This window comes from Salvelinus namaycush, chromosome 28, assembly GCF_016432855.1.
Source record: "Salvelinus namaycush isolate Seneca chromosome 28, SaNama_1.0, whole genome shotgun sequence".
NCBI classification, from domain to species: Eukaryota; Metazoa; Chordata; class Actinopteri; order Salmoniformes; family Salmonidae; genus Salvelinus; species Salvelinus namaycush.
Genome location: NC_052334.1, coordinates 33,421,321 through 33,441,521, shown reverse-complemented (window position 1 = coordinate 33,441,521; position 20,201 = coordinate 33,421,321). Strand labels below are relative to the sequence as shown.

General features: G+C 42.7%; 1 protein-coding gene across 1 annotated transcript in view; it reads right to left on the bottom strand.

The window, feature by feature from the left end:
* The window catches only part of LOC120023330 (transcription regulator protein BACH2-like), a 30,527-nt gene extending 18,751 nt beyond the window's left edge, over nt 1-11,776 (bottom strand). The window contains exon 1 of the mRNA XM_038967345.1: nt 11,693-11,776. Within this exon, the coding sequence (XP_038823273.1) occupies nt 11,693-11,776 (84 nt within the window). The remainder of the gene's footprint in view (nt 1-11,692) is intronic.
* Between the last annotated feature and the right edge of the window lie 8,425 nt (nt 11,777-20,201).

Genomic DNA, 20,201 nt, shown 5'->3' with positions numbered 1-20,201 from the left:
ACTGTCTCTGCCTTCTGTTCAAATGAACAAGCGCAGCACTAGATAGCACAGCTGTGATAGGCACTTACCTAACTTCATTGTTGAAGAATAAAAACATTAGTTACCAAACCCGTTCACAGTGTTGGTTAACTCCTGAGCTTCCGCGGGTGTCCACCGAATTAGGTAAATACGCATTTAGTTTTACCGCACCTCACTGCTGGAACGATTTACAAAACTCATTACAATTGGATGTTCTGGTGCCACTCGGGCAAATTAAAGTATTGATTGAGGTCCTAGTAGCTGAGAAATGTAATTGTTTTTCTTATAAAATTGTACATTGTATTGATCGCTGTTTTGTTTCATATTGTATTTTGGATTTTTACGTTACTGTGATCAGGGCACCGTTGTGAATGAGACTGATCTCAATGGGTTAACCTCAGAAGCTCAACTCAAAGGAATGCCACATCGATCCACATCATCTTCCATAGTTAGGGTTGCAAATGGAGGGTTATATTACTGGAAACTTTCTACGTTTACCAGTAAACTACCAGAATTTTGGTATCTTTCAAGGATTTTATGTTTTTTTATTTTTTTTATTTCACCTTTATTTAACCAGGTAGGCCAGTTGAGAACAAGTTCTCATTTACAACTGCGACCTGGCCAAGATAAAGCAAAGCAGTGCAACAAAAAAAAACAACACAGTTACATATAGGATAAACAAAAGTAAAGTCAATAACACATTAGAAAAATCTATATACAGTGTGTGCAAATGGAGTAAGGAGGTAAGGCAATAAATAGGCCATAGTAGCGAAGTACTTACAATTTAGCAAATTAACACTGGAGTGATAGATGTGCAGATGATGATGTGCAAGTAGAAATACTGGTGTGCAAAAGAGCAAAAAAGTAAATAAAAATAATATGGGGATGAGGTAGGTAGTTGGATGGGCTATTTACAGATGGGCTATGTACAGTAAGCTGCTCAGATAGCTGATGCTGAAAGTTAGTGAGGGAGATATAAGTCTCCAACTTCAGCGATTTTTGCAATTCGTTCCAGTCATTGGCAGCAGAGAACTGGAAGGAAAGGCGGACAAAGGTGGTGTTGGCTTTGGGGATGACCAGTGAGATATACCTGCTGGAGCGCGTGCTACGGGTGGGTGTTGTTATGGTGACCAGTGATCTGAGATAAGGCGGAGCTTTACCTAGCAAAGACTTATAGATGACCTGGAGTCGTGTATGTAGCGAGGGCCAGCCGACTAGAGCATACAGGTCGCAGTGGTGGGCGGTATAAGGTGATTTGGTAACAAAACGGATGGCACTGTGATAGACTGCATCCAGTTTGCTGAGTAGTGTTGGAGGCTATTTTGTAAATGACATCGCCGAAGTCGCGGATTGGTAGGATAGTCAGTTTTACGAGGGTATGTTTGGCAGCGTGAGTGAAGGAGGCTTTGTTGCGAAATAGGAAGCCGATTATAGATTTAATTTTGGATTGGAGATGCTTAATATGAGTCTGGAAGGAGAGTTTACAGTCTAACCAGACACCTAGGTATTTGTAGTTGTCCACATATTCAGAACCATCCAGAGTAGTGATGCTAATCGGGGGGGCGGGTGAGGGCAGCAATCGGTTGAAGAGCATGCATTTAGTTTTACAAGCATTTAAGAGCAGTTGGAGGCCACGGAAGGAGTGTTGTATGGCATTGAAGCTCGTTTGGAGGTTTGTTAACACAGTATCCAAAGAAGTGCCAGATGTATACATAATGGTGTCGTCTGTGTAGAGGTGGATCAAGGAATCACCAGCAGCAAGAGCGACATCATTGACATATACAGAGAAAAGAGTTGGCCCGAGAATTGAACCCTGTGGTAACCCCATAGAGACTGCCAGAGGTCTGGACAACAGGCCCTCCGATTTGACACACTGAACTCTATCTGAGAAGTAGTTGGTGAACCAGGCGAGGCAGTCATTTGAGAAACCAAGGCTGTTGAGTCTGCCGATAAGAATACGGTGATTGACAGAGTCGAAAGCCTTGGCCAGGTCGATGAAGACGGCTGCACAGTACTGTTTTTTATGATATCGTTTAGTACCTTGAGCGTGGCTGAGGTGCCCCCGTGACCAGCTCGGAAACCGGATTGCACAGCGAAGAAGGTACGGTAGGATTCGAAATGGTCAGTGATCTGTTTGTTAACTTGGCTTTCGAAGACTTTAGAAAGGCACAGCAGGATAGATATAGGTATGTAACAGTTTGGGTCTAGAGTGTCACCCTCTTTGAAGAGGGGGATGACCGTGGCAGCTTTCCAATCTTTAGGAATCTCAGACGATACAAAAGAGACGTTGAACAGACTAGTAATAGGGGCTGCAACAATGGCGACGGATAATTTTAGAAAGAGAGGGACCAGATTGTCTAGCCCAGCTGATGTAATCTATCACAAGACATTTAGTGTCCCTTTTGGGTCCTTCTGATTATCACAGGTGTCTGTAATTATCTCTGGCCCTCTGTGTGGCCTTATCACATGAAATTATTAAATAATAATATTTTTTATAACAAATTTAATGACATAGCTGTTAAACATTATCCTAAATATAAACCATAAAATTAGTGAATACCATTGGTATTTAATCAAATCAAATCAAAATGTATTTGTCACATACAAATTAGTTAGCAGATGTTAATGCGAGGGTAGTGAAATGCTTGTGCTTCTAGTTCCGACCATGCAGTAATATCTAACAAGTAATCTAACAATTTCACAATATGAGGGTTTCAGCATGAAATCCTTTAAAAAATGTTTTACACACTTTTATTTATTTTACGATGTCAATATGTATTTGTTGTCAATGTTTTGGCATCAAAATGGTGGGAGTTGTGAAAAAAGTCAATAGTTGAAAGAGTTGCAAAATAATGCCACTGTTGATGTTTTTTTCATTAATTAGGCTATTTTCTCTTGAACCACATGGTCTATCTACTAGAAACTCGTGGACAATATAAAAAATGAATACTATATATGAATAGATATTTTAAAAGTTATTCAAGTATAAATGACCAAAGTTACAATAGATTGCCATAGATTTTCTGTTAATTAGCAAAATTAGTGAAGATTCCAGTAACTTTAGTAAATTACCGGTAGCTTTGCAACCCTACCCATAGTACCAAATCAAAAGAAGAAGAAAAATACAGTTTTTACAGTGCATTTATTTTTCAAGGATACTTTACAAAACAAAACAAATTGTATGATCTATCATCTCTGTTTCGACCTGGAGTTTCCACAGGGAATGCACATAAACCTTTGAGTAATTTAGTGCAATATTATAACATGGCATTCGTAGTTTAAAGTGAGGCTAGCCTATATTCAATCCATCTGCATCTATCAAAAACCCCCCACATCTAAGGCCGCCCCCTGAGTAAGAAGGAGGAAGAAAACAACCTTGTGATCGAAAGTAAACCAGCAGGATTATCAGCAACTAGCTGTGAATTATTTAGCACAGAGCACAGAGAGTGGGGCCCCAGTCTTCCTCTGGGCTGGCAGAGAAATATTAATTAACAAACAGTAATAATTCAGGGCTTCCCACTTGAAGGCCGATGCTGGTGGTGATGTACAGTACACTATACACCACTGACAACTGCTATGCCCTACTTCCCTCCACCCTGTGTTCTTCCTGCCCTGATTATGTCTTATTTTCAACTCACGACAATGTGTGCGTGTATGTGTGTGGTGTGTGTGCGTTGGGAGTGTGTGTGAGAGAGAATAAGAAAAGGAAGGTGATGAAAGTGGGTTTTATGTGAGGTTGATCTCGACCAAAACACACATAGCCCAGCTCGACGGCAATGTGTGAAATCAATAAAACAATGTCAGACTTCTTTCGTTCCAACACATATTGGGGAAGAACATATAACACATTTGTTTTTATAATTAGTCATCAAAAGGGGCATTAGGTTGGATGAAACATCATAAGACAAGTGATATTGAGAAAGCTGGGCAACAGGGTCCATTACCAGGGGCCTTCCCCTGAGGGCTGCTGGGCCGGAAATGCACCAGTCACATCATCATCTGCGTTTAACAAAACCTCTTTGTTCCAGAATCAGGGTTAGGAGATCTCACTTTCAGAAGGTCAGTGAAACCCATGACATACAGTATGTCATCTGAGGTCATACCTTACACTGTTTGTGCAAGTCTCAATCTTCTTTACAGCTATAAGGCACCCAGGCATTGTCAAGTGAAATTGGATTTACTGCAAACGAGCTCCCCACTGGCCCTCCAGACAGGAAAATGGCATATTCAAGGGTTACTCGAGACGCAACTGAAGGGTGAGTCGACCTGTGCACAGCCAGCCTGTTTAATGAAGGGCCTGGTTCATTTCAGATGAACTAGGTTAGAGCACACGGCATCTGAAATTCATTCATCACGGAGAGGAGAGATCCTTCATTATGAGTAGTTCATGATTTAACTACAGAATAGAGAGAAAGAACCAGCGAGAGATAAGGAAAAAGAGGGAGACTGTGTGTGTGTGTGTGTGTGTGTGTGTGTGTGTGTGTGTGTGTGTGTGTGTGTGTGTGTGTGTGTGTGTGTGTGTGTGTGTGTGTGTGTGTGTGTGTGTGTGTGTGTGTGTAGTGTGTGTGTGCAGTAGTAGTAGTGGTGTAACTTACAATCTACTCCCCTCTAGACGCTGACATGATACATTGAACATTGGCTCCCATCTCTGGCCATTGACTATCAATAGTCACTTTCACCTTGCTCGCTACTTCAGCGCACAGACATGCACACGCACACATTTTCTGAGGGAAAGTCATGCACAAACAATGGACCCACGATGTGGGTCACAAACTTAGTCAGCCCAAGATAGCTGGGTCTCCACTCCACAGCTGTATTCTACTAAAGTTGCACACTTTCTTTCTCCCCTAAAAACAACATCTTTGTAATGGTGCATAGTTGGACACTCCATGAAAGGACAAAAACACACTCACTAAAGAGTTAACATCCACCACAACCATGAGTCATGCAGTGCATACCTCAGAAACCTTTACAGAGCAATTGCGTAATGTCTCTCTCCAGTCCATGTCAGGGTCAGTGACTCCAGTTAAATGCACCCTAGGCCTAGTAAACCCTTTCTCTCAGTGGGCCAGAGCAGATATTCCCCATAGGTAACAGCAGAAATGCATGGTGGTGCTGGAGAAAAGCAGTCTGTCCATGCTAGCCAGCCAGTCAGTGGGGAGCGTGGTCACGTCGTAGTAGCCTGGAGAGTATTTTGGGCGTGTGGTGGTAACTAAACTAAAGTGAACTAAACGGAGGGAGCAGGAGGAGTGAATCATGACTTCCCACAGCTCAGCGCTTTGTTGGTCGGAGCCCAGCCAGCCCAGGGTGAGTCACCACCACAGCCCAGTTTAGAATGGTAACAGACAGCTTAGAGCTAGCCGAGCGGCCATGTGACAGAAACGTACACTGTTGCTCTGGCCAGGAATAACCCCCAGCAGTCAGTCAGTGTGTGTAGAGAACTAACACGGCCGCCCAGCATTCATTCATGGTCAAACATGGACAGGCTACTGAATGGATGAGTGTGTGTATGTATGTATGTATGTATGTATGTATGTGTGTGTGTGTGTGTGTGTGTGTGTGTGTGTGTGTGTGTGTGTGTGTGTGTGTGTGTGTGTGTGTGTGTGTGTGTGTGTGTGTGTGTGTGTGTGTGTGTGTGTGTGTGTGTGTGTGTGTGTGTGTGTGGGTCTGCATGGCTGCTTAATGCTTGACAAAAGCCATGTCAGTACAAACAGACCATTCTTGGAATGTATCAGTAACCACACAAGGATTTCAGTTGAAAAATTCCGCAAACAGGCAAAACATGAAAAACATCTCAGAATCAACGGTTCCTAAAACATCAAAGTTGCTTAAATGACCAAAGTCATCCAGGAGTGATTGTAAAGGCTTTGTGTGAACCCTAAGAACTACATGTCTCCTCGGGGTCTGTATCAAGGCTGACCCCCTGCCATGTGACACCCCCTGGTGGTAATTTGGCGGCAGTCTCAGCACCCGCCATACCGCCTCTGACCATTAATGACTGGATGGATCCTCAGACACAGAGGCCTGATTAGGAGAAAGAGAGCGAGAAAGCTGGTGCGGGCAGCAAACCAGGAGAACTGTGGCTGATCACGTTTCACCCCAGAGCTGGGTGACGACCTCACAACAGCCGGTGTGTGTGTGTGGGAGAGAAAGATGAGCGAAAGAGAGAGGGGGGTGGGGAAGTGGGGGAATGTAACTTACAAATATGAAAACGTCAAATACCAAATATTTGTCATTTTCCTTAAAAGAAATTGAAATGCCATCAGGGGTCCACTCATATCTGCAATGTCCTGTGGTTAACAAGCTCAAAACAGTACAGGTCAGTAACAACAGTGACATGCTTTCACAGTTTATCACGCCTCCATAGCATAGCATTCGTTTTCAGATCAAGTGGAAATAGTCTGGGGGAGGAAATGTGGTTTGGAGCTATGACACGGAACGATACCTTAATGTCAATGTGAGGGAGGACCTAGCGAAATATCACAGCAGTGAAAGTCAGGAGGAAATGAATGGCCAAAATTGTGACGGAAGTGAGAGAAGGTGTGAGACAAGACCACAGGGTGACTTTCTGTTAAATACATTCTGGTTTTGAGGTACTTTCATAGAAGATGAAAAACAGGGAACTTGACTCTCTGGCACCTCTGAGAGGTTAGACAAGGATGGAGATGGCCAACAGCTACCATTTCCACTTCCTCTAAAACATACATGGAAACGTAACATCACTCAAACAATCAGCTTTAATTAATAATCAATACATCCCAAAATTGTATCCTTGCAGACTAGTAGTGGCAAAATATCTCTGGTTATTTAATAATTTTGCTTATATGCAAAATCCACATACATGTAAAAAGAGATTGACTGATAACCCTGAGGGTGTGAAACCTCTCTGTTGACAAATTAGTCACAAAGAGAGGAAAATTGTGCCAACCACTTTCATGTGGGATATTTCATTCACTGGCTAACACTAACATCCTCTGCAGCTGAAAAACGAAAGTACATGTGTGGGTCGTTGCACACCTACAGTGTTTCCATAAAGGAAAATCTACCAAGATAATACAGTACACAATGACATGATCTGAATTGTACTCAGAAAGTTTGTTTTTACAGCGCAGCAGATATTCTGTCAGATTCTGGAAATGTATTCTGTAAGGACCAAATCCTAACTCAGATATTTGTGTCAAATCATGCATTGAGGTCAACAGGACATTCAGGTTACACATGTGAACTCAATATACACTTTAGCCCTAAAAAGAGAAAATTGTATTGATGAAATCCGAGCGTAATCCATTGGTGTATTTCATCCAGAAACTGAGTCACTGTGACCTGGTTACTGGATGTCAGGATGCAGCTGGGAAGAGATATGATTAAGAAAAGATATTCAGTGGCATCTTGGTTTATTGGGATCCCCATTAGCTTTAGCAGAAGCCGCAAATATTCTTCCACAAACAAATATATAAAACATGACAAGTAACAAAACACTGATAGACAAAAACAGTCACACAATTTTAAATTCAACAACATACAAACAATACAACTAAAAGCATCTCTGTGGAAGCACCCCCCCCCCCCCCCCTCGTAGTCTCATCCTCCCTTCTCACAGGAACAGTGATGATAACAACTGTCCCTGATAAAAACGGAGCAGCTTCTGTGACAAGGTGTGTGTATACATTACACCTGTCCTCACACAAGCAGGGGAGTTTCCATCTGTGGGAACATTTTATTGGCTGTCAGTCCATTTCCAGATTTAAGTCATCCACTCTCCTCTTCTTTCTTTTCTTTCTGCTCTGTGGCTGACATCATTTATAGCCTGGGATCTTTTTCTTTTAGTCTCCATATCTTGCACACTCTAGGGTTTCTGGTAAACTCAGGTGTTACCCAAAAAATGATTGGATGTCTCACATCTGTAGAGTCATGCAATGGTAGAGCATCTAGTGCCAACACAAATGTTAGAGGCTGGGAATCTATCCAAAATAAGATATGGGTGATATAAACAAGTAAGAAAGAAAGGTTGTGGACCAATGTACTTCCCCAACAATGTCCGACATCAATCCAACTAGCAACTCTATCTCCTACATCTCTCTCCATCTACCCTATGCGTCAAAATATGGTACGGTCCCTATGCTCGCTGTCCCTACCAAAGTCCTTAGACTACGCCAAAAGAAGCTGATCTCAGGGCCTCCACAGTTCCATCGGTGTTAATGGAACATGATGAGGAATATTAACACAAGCCCAAAAGACCACTGTCTCGTGCCATCACAAAATGAGCAGATTGTGCCTCTCTCACATCGCAATTAACATGACACAGCAGCCAATTAACGTGACACAGCAGCCATTTCTTCATCATTATCTGTAATAATTATCTGCCTAAGATATGTCAGACATTCATTGAGAGGCATGTGTAACGGCAATCTCTATGGGGCCTCTCAAATTTGATTATTTTTTTATTTTATTTCACCTTTATTTAACCAGGTAGGCTAGTTGAGAACAAGTTCTCATGTGCAACTGCGACCTGGCCAAGATAAAGCATAGCAATTCGACACATACAACAACACAGAGTTACACATGGAATAAACAAAATTTACAGTCGATAATACAGTAGAACAAAAGAAAACAAAAAGTCTATATACAGTGAGTGCAAATGAGGTAAGTTAATGCAATAAATAGGCCATGGTGGCGAAGTAATTACAATATAGCAATTAAACACTGGAATGGTAGATGTGCAGGAGATGAATGTGCAAGTAGAGATACTGGGGTGCAAAGGAGCAAGATAAATAAATAAATACAGTATGGGGATGAGGTAGGTAGATAGATGGGCTGTTTACAGGTGGGCGATGTACAGGTGCAGTGATCTGTGAGCTGCTCTGAGAGCTGGTGCTTAAAGCTAGGGAGGGAGATATGAGTCTCCAGCTTCAGAGATTTTTGCAGTTCGTTCCAGTCATTGGCAGCAGAGAACTGGAAGGAAAGACGACCAAAGGAGGAATTGGCTTTGGGGGTGACCAGTGAGATATACCTGCTGGAGCGCGTGCTACGAGTGGGTGCTGCTATGGTGACCAGTGAGCTGAGATAAGGCGGGGCTTTACCTAGCAGAGACTTGTAGATAACCTGTAGCCAGTAGGTTTGGCGACGAGAATGAAGCGAGGGCCAACCAACGAGAGCGTACAGGTTGCAATGGTGGGTAGTGTATTATCTGTCATATCGGATGTGTATGACAGTACTGCAGGGGCTTGTGAGAGTTCTAACTTGACCAAGAAACTAAAAAGAGACAATGTTTTGTTGCAGTGAACATTCCAAGTAAAGGATTGGAGGGTAAAAGCAAGGTGGTGCGTCACTTCCTACGAGCATAACCAAGCGGTTGTTTATTTACCTCCTACTGTACTATATCATCTGTCCCAGAACCGTCGAGGCTCACAAACACTAATCCCCTCACATCAAAGACCAAAATATGTCTTCTTTCAGCCACAAACATGGAAAGGAATGTGGAAGCATTATAATGTAAAAAGACAGGTGTAATATTCACCACATAGGGCACAATCTCACATCCAATGTTGTATTGTATTGCACTGTATTAACACGAGATTATTTAAGCAATAAGGCCTGAGGGGGTGTGGTATATGGCCAGTGTAACCGGCTAAGGGCTGTTCTTAAGCACAACGCAACGCGGAGTGCTCGGACACAGCCCTTAGCCGTGGTATATTGGCCATATATCACAAACCCCAGAGGTGCCTTATTGCTATTATAAACTGGTTACCAACCTAATTAGAGCAGTAAAAATAAATGTTTTGTCATACCCGTGGTATACGGTCTGATATACCACGGCTTTCAGCCAATCAGGATTCAGGGCTCGACCCACCCAGTTTATAATACTCAATAACTTATCAACATTTACCACAGCTGCTGCAATAATAGTATTTGTAGAATAAGAATGCGTGAGGAGAAATGCACAACCCTGTTCTTTCCACATTAAAATGAAAGAGGTGGAACCGCTGACTAAGTGATCAAACATAACAAACAGACCAGAGCAATGACCTGTGTTTGTTTTTGTTCCCTTGATTGGAGTGGTTTTCCCCCTCAATGACCCCTCGTTCCTCGTGGAGCACATGACTCTGTCATAGAGTCTGACTGGCCGGCTGGCCGGTGTAACTTAGCTCCCAGGAAGAACCTTAGAGCCCCACTCAGGTTCACTGGGTTCAGCTGGTTAATGACTGACAGCCTGTAGAATGTAGCCCCAGCTAAAGTGCATTCCAAGAATCCAGCTCATTCTCTCTCGCCCTGCCTATGTTTCTTCCTGTGGTTCGTGAGGATTCCATGCCTGCCTTCCTGTCTAACTCCTCTCTCTGCATGAAGCTTCTCAAGGGTTTCCTCTCTCTCTCTCTCTCTCGCTCACACACTCACACCGAGCTTGATGAGTTCTACAGGCCTTTTTCCTACTGCCTTGTTCACTGGCTTCACACTGGCTCTTCGACTGCAAGGCCTTTGCCATTGTTTTGCCCAGTGGTGCCATGACTCATACCAAATATAACCTATATGTATCTGGAGGCCTTTAAACAAGCAAGAGAGAATGGGAATAAACAACATGGGCTTTGGCTTATCTGGTGGGCCCACCCATGGAATCCATGGATTAATGCACCCCCCAAAACAACAAAGACCCAGGGTATGATCTCGTCACCATCTGCCCCAGCTCCACTAATCATGCCCTGCCATGCCAGATGGGCTGCCAGATATATGGCAAGGTTATCCAACCCCAACCGAGCCAGCCATCAGCTGTGCCAATACTGGGCCAGAATGCCCGGACTGGGGACATTCTAGTTTCTATAAAGCAGACTAGCCTGGTATTGGGCAATCAAGAGGGCTTTTCTCTTAAATCAAAGCATACACATTAGAGCATATACATACAGCCTCTGGAGTGTATGAAATATATGACATTGGTGGTCTGTGTCAAACTATGTTGCCAAAATGTATAAGCATCCCCTAATATGCTGTCAAAATCCTACAATCCGGCGAGCACAATTCTTACCAGCGGTAGGTCCGGATGAATACATGAATGTGGAATGATCTGTCAAGAAACGCCAAAATTCAACCACAATGTGAAAACAACTGTCATGCTGTGAACATGAATTGTCAATTCCATGCCTATTAAACGTGATGTACTGGTGGCACAGATACGAGCACAGCCCACTGGGCACACCACATCATATCAACATGGATAATTAGGTAATATTTGATTGAGATGTTGATCAATGAGATTAGAAACTATATTCACCCACTCAAAAAGACAGCCAAAAGTTTGTTGAATTTCCAATGTGTTATCACTATGGTTTCTAGTGATGTGCAGTTCCCGAACAATTTGTGCTTTTTGAATTACTCCTTTTACTGACTCGCGAGTCATGACTTGTTTTTCTGAGCGACTCGTTCATTTTAGTCATTCGTGTGACCTGCTAGTGCTGGCCACAATGAGTCTTACAGCAGGATTAATACATACTACTCCTGCTCAGCGGTTCCAGAGATGTGCTCCGACCACCAACTGTCTGTCATATGTGCGCAGGACAATAGATCATGAGCATAGAGGAAAAAGACATGTTAAGAATTGATCATTGATTGTGCATGGTGCAAGAGTGAACGCAATTCATTGATGATTGAATATTATGATGGACAGAGCTTTCTAGAACCTTAACACACTGGAACACTCGTACTCTAGAACCTCCACAAACCTGAACTCGAGGAAAGAATCGTAGGGGGTCTGCAGTTTGCCGAACGACATCGCGCTTATCACCCTCACGGCAGTCAAGCAATGCACTCTGTCAAGAGTCGTTCACAATCTAGTCCGGTTGCGGCCCCAACTAGACCTCAACACATTTGTATGCCTAGCGATCAACAAATGTACATTGTTAAAAGCAGACGTTTGCAAGTCTCAGTCACAAATGACAGCTCCAATAAGACACCTATTGTGAATGACGTGAACGAGAGGCTTGTCGAACCATGACTCTTTCGAGTTTTCAGTTCATCGTTCACCAGTCGTGCTCTGGGCATGACTGACTCAAATGAACTAAATGAGTCGAAAGATTTCTTCTTTTTGACTGAACAAGTTGAAAAAATCAGATTAAAAGAGCTGAACCTCCCATCCCTGTCTAAAAGCACAACCAAATTCCAATGGAAAAACAATGTCTCATTTTCGGTTTAGTCACCACCCAAATGGCTATCATTGCACATTCAACCATTTAAAAGCACAACAAAGTTCAAATGGGAATACAATGTCAGATATGTTGTTTATTTATGCAACAGATTAATGGGTTATCAATGTGCTTCATCTAATAGCAGAAACAAATGGTCTGGACTGGAGATGTGATTACATTAAAAGTACATGGTGCAAATGATCAATGCCATTTGAGATTCTGCGCAGATTATTACAGAAATTGTGAAGATCTCCACAGACCTGCGAAGACCTTTGCATGCTATGTTGAACATGCACGCCTTATATGATTACATAAGAAGACATGTATAGTTACAGTAACCTCAAAATGTGGCCATGGATGTGATAGGGAAAGGGGGATACCTAGTCAGTTGTACTACTGAAATGTGTCTTCCGCGTTTAACCCAACCCCTCTGAATCAGGGAGGTGCGGGGGACTGCCTTAATCGACATCCACGTCTTCGGTGCCCAGGGAACAGTGGGTTAATGCCTTGCTCAGGGGCAGAACGACTGATTTTTACCTTGTCAGCTCGGGGACTCCATCCAGCAACCTTTCTGTTACTGACCCAATGTTACATTCGTTTGTAAGATAACCTTAACTTTAGGTTATTTGCTGTATTACAAAAGTAATATTGAATTGTGTTTGTTTGACAAGGCAACCAAATATCAACTTTTAAATTAGATATATCTACTGCTTGGTTAGTTCCATCTGAGCCACTGGCTTAATCACATTCTTTAACTTTTATTTGTGGTTGAGTTGGAGACGTGAATCCAACATATCATTTGTTAACTTGTCGGCAACTTATTAGACTATTTGTTGCATTTCAAAAGTGATATTGAATTGTTTGGTTGTCAACGCAACCAAATATCAACACTTGATGTATCTTCTGCTTAGATAGTTCCATCTGTCCCACTGACTTAGTCTGGCTTTAATGCCAGTTTGTATACAAATTAATAATTGATACATTGATGACTTTTTTCAAATCCAATGTATTTTCCACAAAGATTCCACATCACAATACGTTGACAAATTACATTGAAACAACGTTGATTCAACCAGTCTGTGCCCAGTGGGAGGGAACTGCATGCATCAGGACGTAGGATGTACACATCCTTTCACACTTTGATAAAAATACACATTTCTGCTGTGCTAGTAGGGCTGGGGGATATGGCCTAAAAATCATATCTCGATTTTTTTCAAACTTATGGGCGATTCACATTTCATAAGAAATAGCACAAAAGGTCAATACGTTTTTATCAATGTGTGCACTTCCATACATTTTGCATTAAAAAAAAACATTTTATTTCATATAGGAATTTGATGGAATATAGGTTTCGATGCAGGTTTGCTGACAGTCATGAAAAATCACAGGATTCATGTGTGAAATATAATCACATGACAGACCGCGCTGCTTGAGCACCATTAAACCCTCTACTGCATTCACAGACAATATGTTAATGGGGGAGAAAGAGAGAGAAAGAGAGGGAGAAAGAGAGAGAGACAGAGATATAAAGCATAATAAAGGTACATAAAGGAGGGAAAGCTAAAGATAGAGAATACAGAAAGAAAAAGACAATGAAAGTGATAGATAGATAGAAAGAGAGGGATATTCATCTACAGCCTCTCTCCACGGTTTGGTCTGTCTGCCCTGGAGCGCTCTGGCACTCGGGCGTCCCCAGAGACAGTCTGTCCTTATCACCTTGGACGGATTGATGGGAGTGATAATGGGGAGAGGAGAGGAGGTGGTGAGGCGTCGCTCCGACTGCTTTTCCTGCACCTCAGCAAACCTCTCAGAGAGACGGGAATCCTGATACACTCAGTCATACCCGCACTTGACTTTCACTACGCTCTACACTGTAAATTATACATGTACCTCACAGCACTATCTGTACTCTGTACATACTAGGGGGCTGTGCTTCAATACTGCCTGCCAGACAGTGTGTGGAAGAATAACATACGAGGTGATGTCTCATATGGATAGATTCCGCATGGGTAACGGTAGATTCTGTACTATGTCTTTCTCCAGTGGAGTTGAATCCAATGCATTGGTACCACTGTCTGTCTATCATACAGACGTTCTCCCTCTGTGTGACAGCACCGAGAAATGCCTCACAGTGCTTCACCATACATAATGTAATTGTCTATTTCCATGTAAAAGGGCCAATGAGCACCAACATGTGAAGAACATAGGAGCATGTCCAATTGGCTGTCAAATGCAAGCTAAGAGTCAATATTTTTGAAAATTAAGGCATATACTGTATACATCTTTCAACAATTTTCCATCCTATAAATTACAAATAATCAAAGGCTTTGATTCTGGTCAAACAGAAGGAAAAGAGTCTTAGAAAACATCTACCAGAAAAAGTCTTAAAGGGTGTTAGAAATACATCAAAACAGAATAATGTTGAAGTAAAGACCCCTTCCAACTAATATCAACACTTATATTTAGTTTAGGAGAAATGTTTCTGCCTTCTATAAGTTTAAGAAACATTGCCTTGTACCTTGAAATTCCGTTACCAAAAACCCACATATCTTTAAGATATTTTCTCATTTCTCTCCCTCATGAGGGAGGATAATGAAAAATCACAAAAGTAACAAGTAATGGTAGACCTCTCAATTAGTTATAGTGTTTTTACTGATTAAGTGATTAACCCCCCCCCCCCCCACGCTATTTGCCACCGCTGCTGAAATACATCCTAAGGGAAACACTGACTATGAGTGGAATATGACAGGCACACACACGCACACACAAAGACGCAGCAGACACACACACAGAAGCGGACACAGACACACAGGCGTATACAGACACAAAGGTGGACAAACACACACAAAACACCCTCTGGCAATGTCCTCACATGACGAATCTAAGATGAAAATAGACCTGCATTCAGTTCAGCTAGTCCTATTTATTCTTATTACGATGTGACAAAATATGGGTCGGCAGCCGGCAGATAGCATAGTGGTTTGAGAGGCAACCGGAAGGTTGCCAGTTCAAATGCCAGGTCTGACAAGAAAAATCTGTCAGGAAGTGAGCTGGCAACCGGACGGTTGCTGGTATCAAATCTTAGATACCATCGCCTGCTGTTGTGGACTTGAGCAAGGCACTTAACCCCCCGAAAACAACTACTCCATGGGCCCCATAGTATAGTGGCACCCTGTTCCATGTGTATCTTGCTGAGAGGCTGGGATATATCTTTTTTTTTTAACCTTTATTTAACTAGGTAAGTCAGTTAAGAACAAATTCTTATTTCCAATGGTTTAACTGCCTTGTTCGGGGGTAGAACAACAGATTTTTACCTTGTCAGCTTGGGGATTTAATCTAGCAACCGTTCAGTTACTAGCCCAACGCTCTAACCACTAGGCTATCTGCCACCCCAAAGCAGAAGTCAAATTTCTGTTTGACCTTGATACAATTAGACAAATAAAGTGATCTTAATCTTAAATCTGCAATATGCAATTTTTGGGGCGACCCAACCAAATTCACATTGAAATGTGATTTACAGATCTGTCATTCTCATTGAAAGCAAGTCTAAGAAGCGGTATATCTGTTCTATGTGCGTTATTTCTATGCTTCCCGTTCTTAAGTTTTGTTTTTGCGTCTTTAACTCTCGGTTTGGTACATCAGCTTCAAACAGCTGAAAATACAATATTTTTGGTGATGGAAAAGATATTTCACAGCAGTTTAGATGATACAATGATTTTCTACACTGCACCTGCTTGTTTTGTCACATAAACTGAAATTAGGGGAACTATTAGAATTTTAGCAACCAGGAAATGGCGGAGCGATTTCTGCATAGTGCATTTTTAATCTTAATTTAGACACAATCTACAATTTCCACTATAAATGTGACTGTCAAAACACTACTGATTTTACTTTTCTGTACAGTGCATGTCCATATATCTTGGATGTGTTGCTGACATGGCAAGGCAGTGAGAAGTTACCACAAGCGAATCCTGTTATTTAAGCGAGTGAAAGTGGCAATACGCCTCCGTACATACACAGCACAGGAAGTGTGTTTCACTCTCCTCCCAACCACATGTATGTCTGTCACAGGATGCAAATCGCCAACCTGAACCTGCCCACCCCACACTCACTCATTCGAAGTTACTGAAGTAGAAGACAAGCCACACTTGCAGTGTTGTGTATTCATGGATGCCATATATACTTTTTTAATTTTTTATTTATATTCTTATCTTTCGTCTCTGTGTTTTAATAATTTTCCTTCAATTTGCTGAATCTATCTCACCGGAGAAATCATCCGAGTGAGGGAAACAGCGCCCCTCTGTTTCAGTATGTGTAGCCCATGTATCTGAAGCTGTCTGGACAAAAAGAGTTTAAAATGTTGCCACCATAGCCTTATATTGATTGATGTTTTGCAAGCATTTGATTTCCCTTGATAAAAAAATATTAAATTATTAGCCAATCAGCGTTGAGCTGAGCTCAACTAAAGTTCAATATGTAACCCTAGCCTAGATTTTGCCTAGTATGCTCAGTTTAAAGCTGATATATGTACATTTTTGGGCAACCCAACCAAATTCACATAGAAATGTGAGTTACAGATCTGTCATTGAAAGCAATTCTAAGAAGCGATAGATGTTGTCTATGTGCGCTATTTCTATGCTTCCCTATCTTAAGTTTAGTTTTTGCGTCTTTTACTTTTGGTTTTGTACACCAGCTTCAACCAGCTGAAAATACAATATTTTTGGTTAATGAAAATATATTTCACAGCAGTTTAGATTACAATGATTCTCTACACATTGCGTGTTTCAAATCAAATCAAATCAAATTGTATTAGTCACATGCGCTGAATACAACAGGTTTAGACCTTACAGTGAAATGCTAACTTACAAGCCACTAACCAACAATGCAGTTTAAAAAATACGAATAAGAATAAGAAATAAAAGTTACAAGTAGCAGCAGTAAAATAACAATAGCGAGACTATATACAGGTGGTACCGGTACAGAGTCAATGTGCGGGGGCACCGGTTAGTCAAGGTAATTGAGGTAATATGTACATGTAGGTAGTGTTATTAAAGTGACTATGCATAGATACTAACAGAGAGTAGCAGCGGCGTAAAAGAGGGGGGATGCAAATAGTCTGGGTAGCCATTTGATTAGATGTTCAGGAGTCTTATGGCTTGGGGGTAGAAGCTGTTTAGAAGCCTCTTGGACCTAGACTTGGCACTCCGATACCGCTTGCCGTGCGGTAGCAGAGAGAACAGTCTATGACTAGGGTGGCTGGAGTCTTTGACAATTTTTAGGGCCTTCCTCTGACACCGCCTGGTATAGAGATCCTGGATGGCAGGAAGCTTGGCCCCAGTGATGTACTGGGCTGTACGCACTACCCTCTGTAGTGCCTTGCGGTCGGAGGCCGAGCAGTTGCCATACCAGGCAGTGATGCAACCAGTCAGGATGCTTTTGATGGTGCAGCTGTAGAACTTTTTGAGGATCTGAGGACCCATGCCAACTCTTTTCAGTCTCCTGAGGGGGAATAGGTTTTGTCGTGCCCTCTTCATGACTGTCTTGGTGTGCTTGGACCGTGTTAGTTTGTTGGTGATGTGGACACCAAGGAACTTGAAGCTCTCAACCTGCTCCACTACAGCCCCGTTGATGAGAATGGGGGCATGCTCGGTCCTCCTTTTCCTGTAGTCCACAATCATCTCCTTTGTCTTTATCACGTTGAGAGAGAGGTTGTTGTCCTGGCACCACACGGCCAGGTCTCTGACCTCCTCCCTGTAGGCTGTCTCGTCGTTGTCGGTGATCAGGCCTACCACTGTTGTGTCATCGGCAAACTTAATGATGGTGTTGCAGTCATGCCTGGCCGTGCAGTCATGAGTGAACAGGGAGTACAGGAGGGGACTGAGCACACACCCCTGAGGGGCCCCTGTGTTGAGGATCAGCGTGGCGGATGTGCTGCTACTTACCCTTACCACCTGGGGGCGGCCCGTCAGGAAGTCCAGGATCCAGTTGCAGATGGAGGTGTTTAGCCCGAGGGTCCTTAGCTTATTGATGAGCTTTGAGCTTTGAGCAAAGAATAGCATTCTCACATAGGTGTGTTCCTTTTGTTCAGGTGGGAAAGGGCAGTGTTGAGTGCCTATGCCGTTCTGTACCATCACTCATTCATATATCTTTATGTACATATTCTTTATCCCTTTACACTTGTGTGTATAAGGTAGTAGTTGTGGAATTGTTAGGTTAGATTACTTGTTGGTTATTACTGCATTGTCGGAACTAGAAGCACAAGCATTTCGCTACACTCGCATTAACATCTGCTAACCATGTGTATGTGACAAATAAAATTTGATTTGATTTGATTTGAGTGCAATAGAGATTGCATCATCTGTGGATCTGTTAGGGCGGTATGCAAATTGGAGTGGGTTTCTGCGATGATGGTGTTGATGTGTGCCATGACCAGCCTTTCAAAGCACTTCACGGCTACAGATGTGAGTGCTACGGGTCGGTAGTTATTTAGGCAGGTTACCCTAGTGTTCTTGGGCACAGGGAATATGGTGGTCTGCTTAAAACATGTTGGTATTACAGACTCGGACAGGGAGAGGTTGAAAATGTCAGTGAAGACACTTGCCAGTTGGTCAGCGCATGCTCACAGTACACGTCCTGGTAATCCGTCTGGCCCTGCGGCCTTGTGAATGTTGACCTGTTTAAAGGTCTTACTCACATCTGCTGCGGAGAGCGTGATCACACAGTCGTCGGAACAGTTGGTGCTCTCATGTTTGTTTCAGTGTTATTTGCCTCGAAGCGAGCATAGAAGTAGTTTAGCTCGTCTGGTAGGCTCGTAACACTAGGCAGCTCTCGGCTGTGCTTCCCTTTGTAGTCTGTAATGGTTTGCAAGCCCTGCCACATCCGACAAACGTCGGAGCCAGTGTAGTACGATTCAATCTTAGTCCTGTATTGAAGCTTTGCCTGTTTGATGGTTCGTCGGAGGGCATAGCGGGATTTCCTATAAGCTTCCGGGTTAGAGTCCCGCCCCTTGAAAGTGGCAGCTCTAGCCTTTAGCTCAGTGCGGATGTTGCCTGTAATCCATGGCTTCTGGTTGGGGTATGTAATAACGGTCACTGTGGGGACGACGTCATCGATGCACTTATTGATGAAGCCAATGACTGATGTGGTGTACTCCTCAATGCCATAGGAAGAATCCCGGAACATATTCCAGTCTGTGATAGCAAAACAGTCATGTAGCATCTGCTTCATCTGACCACTTTTTATTGACCGAGTCACTGGTGCTTCCTGCTTTCATTTTTTCTTGTAAGCAGGAATCAGGAGGATAGAATTATGGTCAGATTTGCCAAATTGGGGGCGAGGGAGAGCTTTGTACGCGTCTCTGTTTGTGGAATAAAGGTGGTTGGGAATTTTTTAACATGCTGATAGAAATTTGGTAAAACAGATTTAAGTTTCACTGCATTAAATTCCCCGGCCACTAGGAGCTCCGCCTCTGGATGAGCGTTTTCCTGTTTGCTTATGGCGGAATACAGCTCATTGAGTGCGGTCTTAGTGCCAGCATCGGTCTGTGGTGGTATGTAGACAGCTACAAAAAATACAGATTAAAACTCTCTAGGTAGATAGTGTGGTCTACAGCTTATCATGTGATACTCTACCTAAGGCGAGCAAAACCTTGAGACTTCCTTAGATATTGTGCACCAGCTGTTGTTTACAAATATGCATAGTCCGCCACCCCTTGTCTTACCAGACTCCGCTGTTCCATCCTGCCGATACAGCGTATAACCAGCCAGCTGTATGTTGATAATGTCGTCGTCCAGCCACATTTGGTCACATCAACTGAAATTAAGTGAACTCTTTGAATTTTAGCAACCAGGAAATGGCGGATCGATTTCTGCATATTGTACCTTTAATTAGAAAGCTAACTTAGCTTGTTCATTGTTGCTCATGTGAGGAGTTAGGCTACCATGGACAGCCACATGTTATTTAGCAACATTGATTGCACTAAATCGTTTATTGCTATCTTTAACTTTGTTTTCA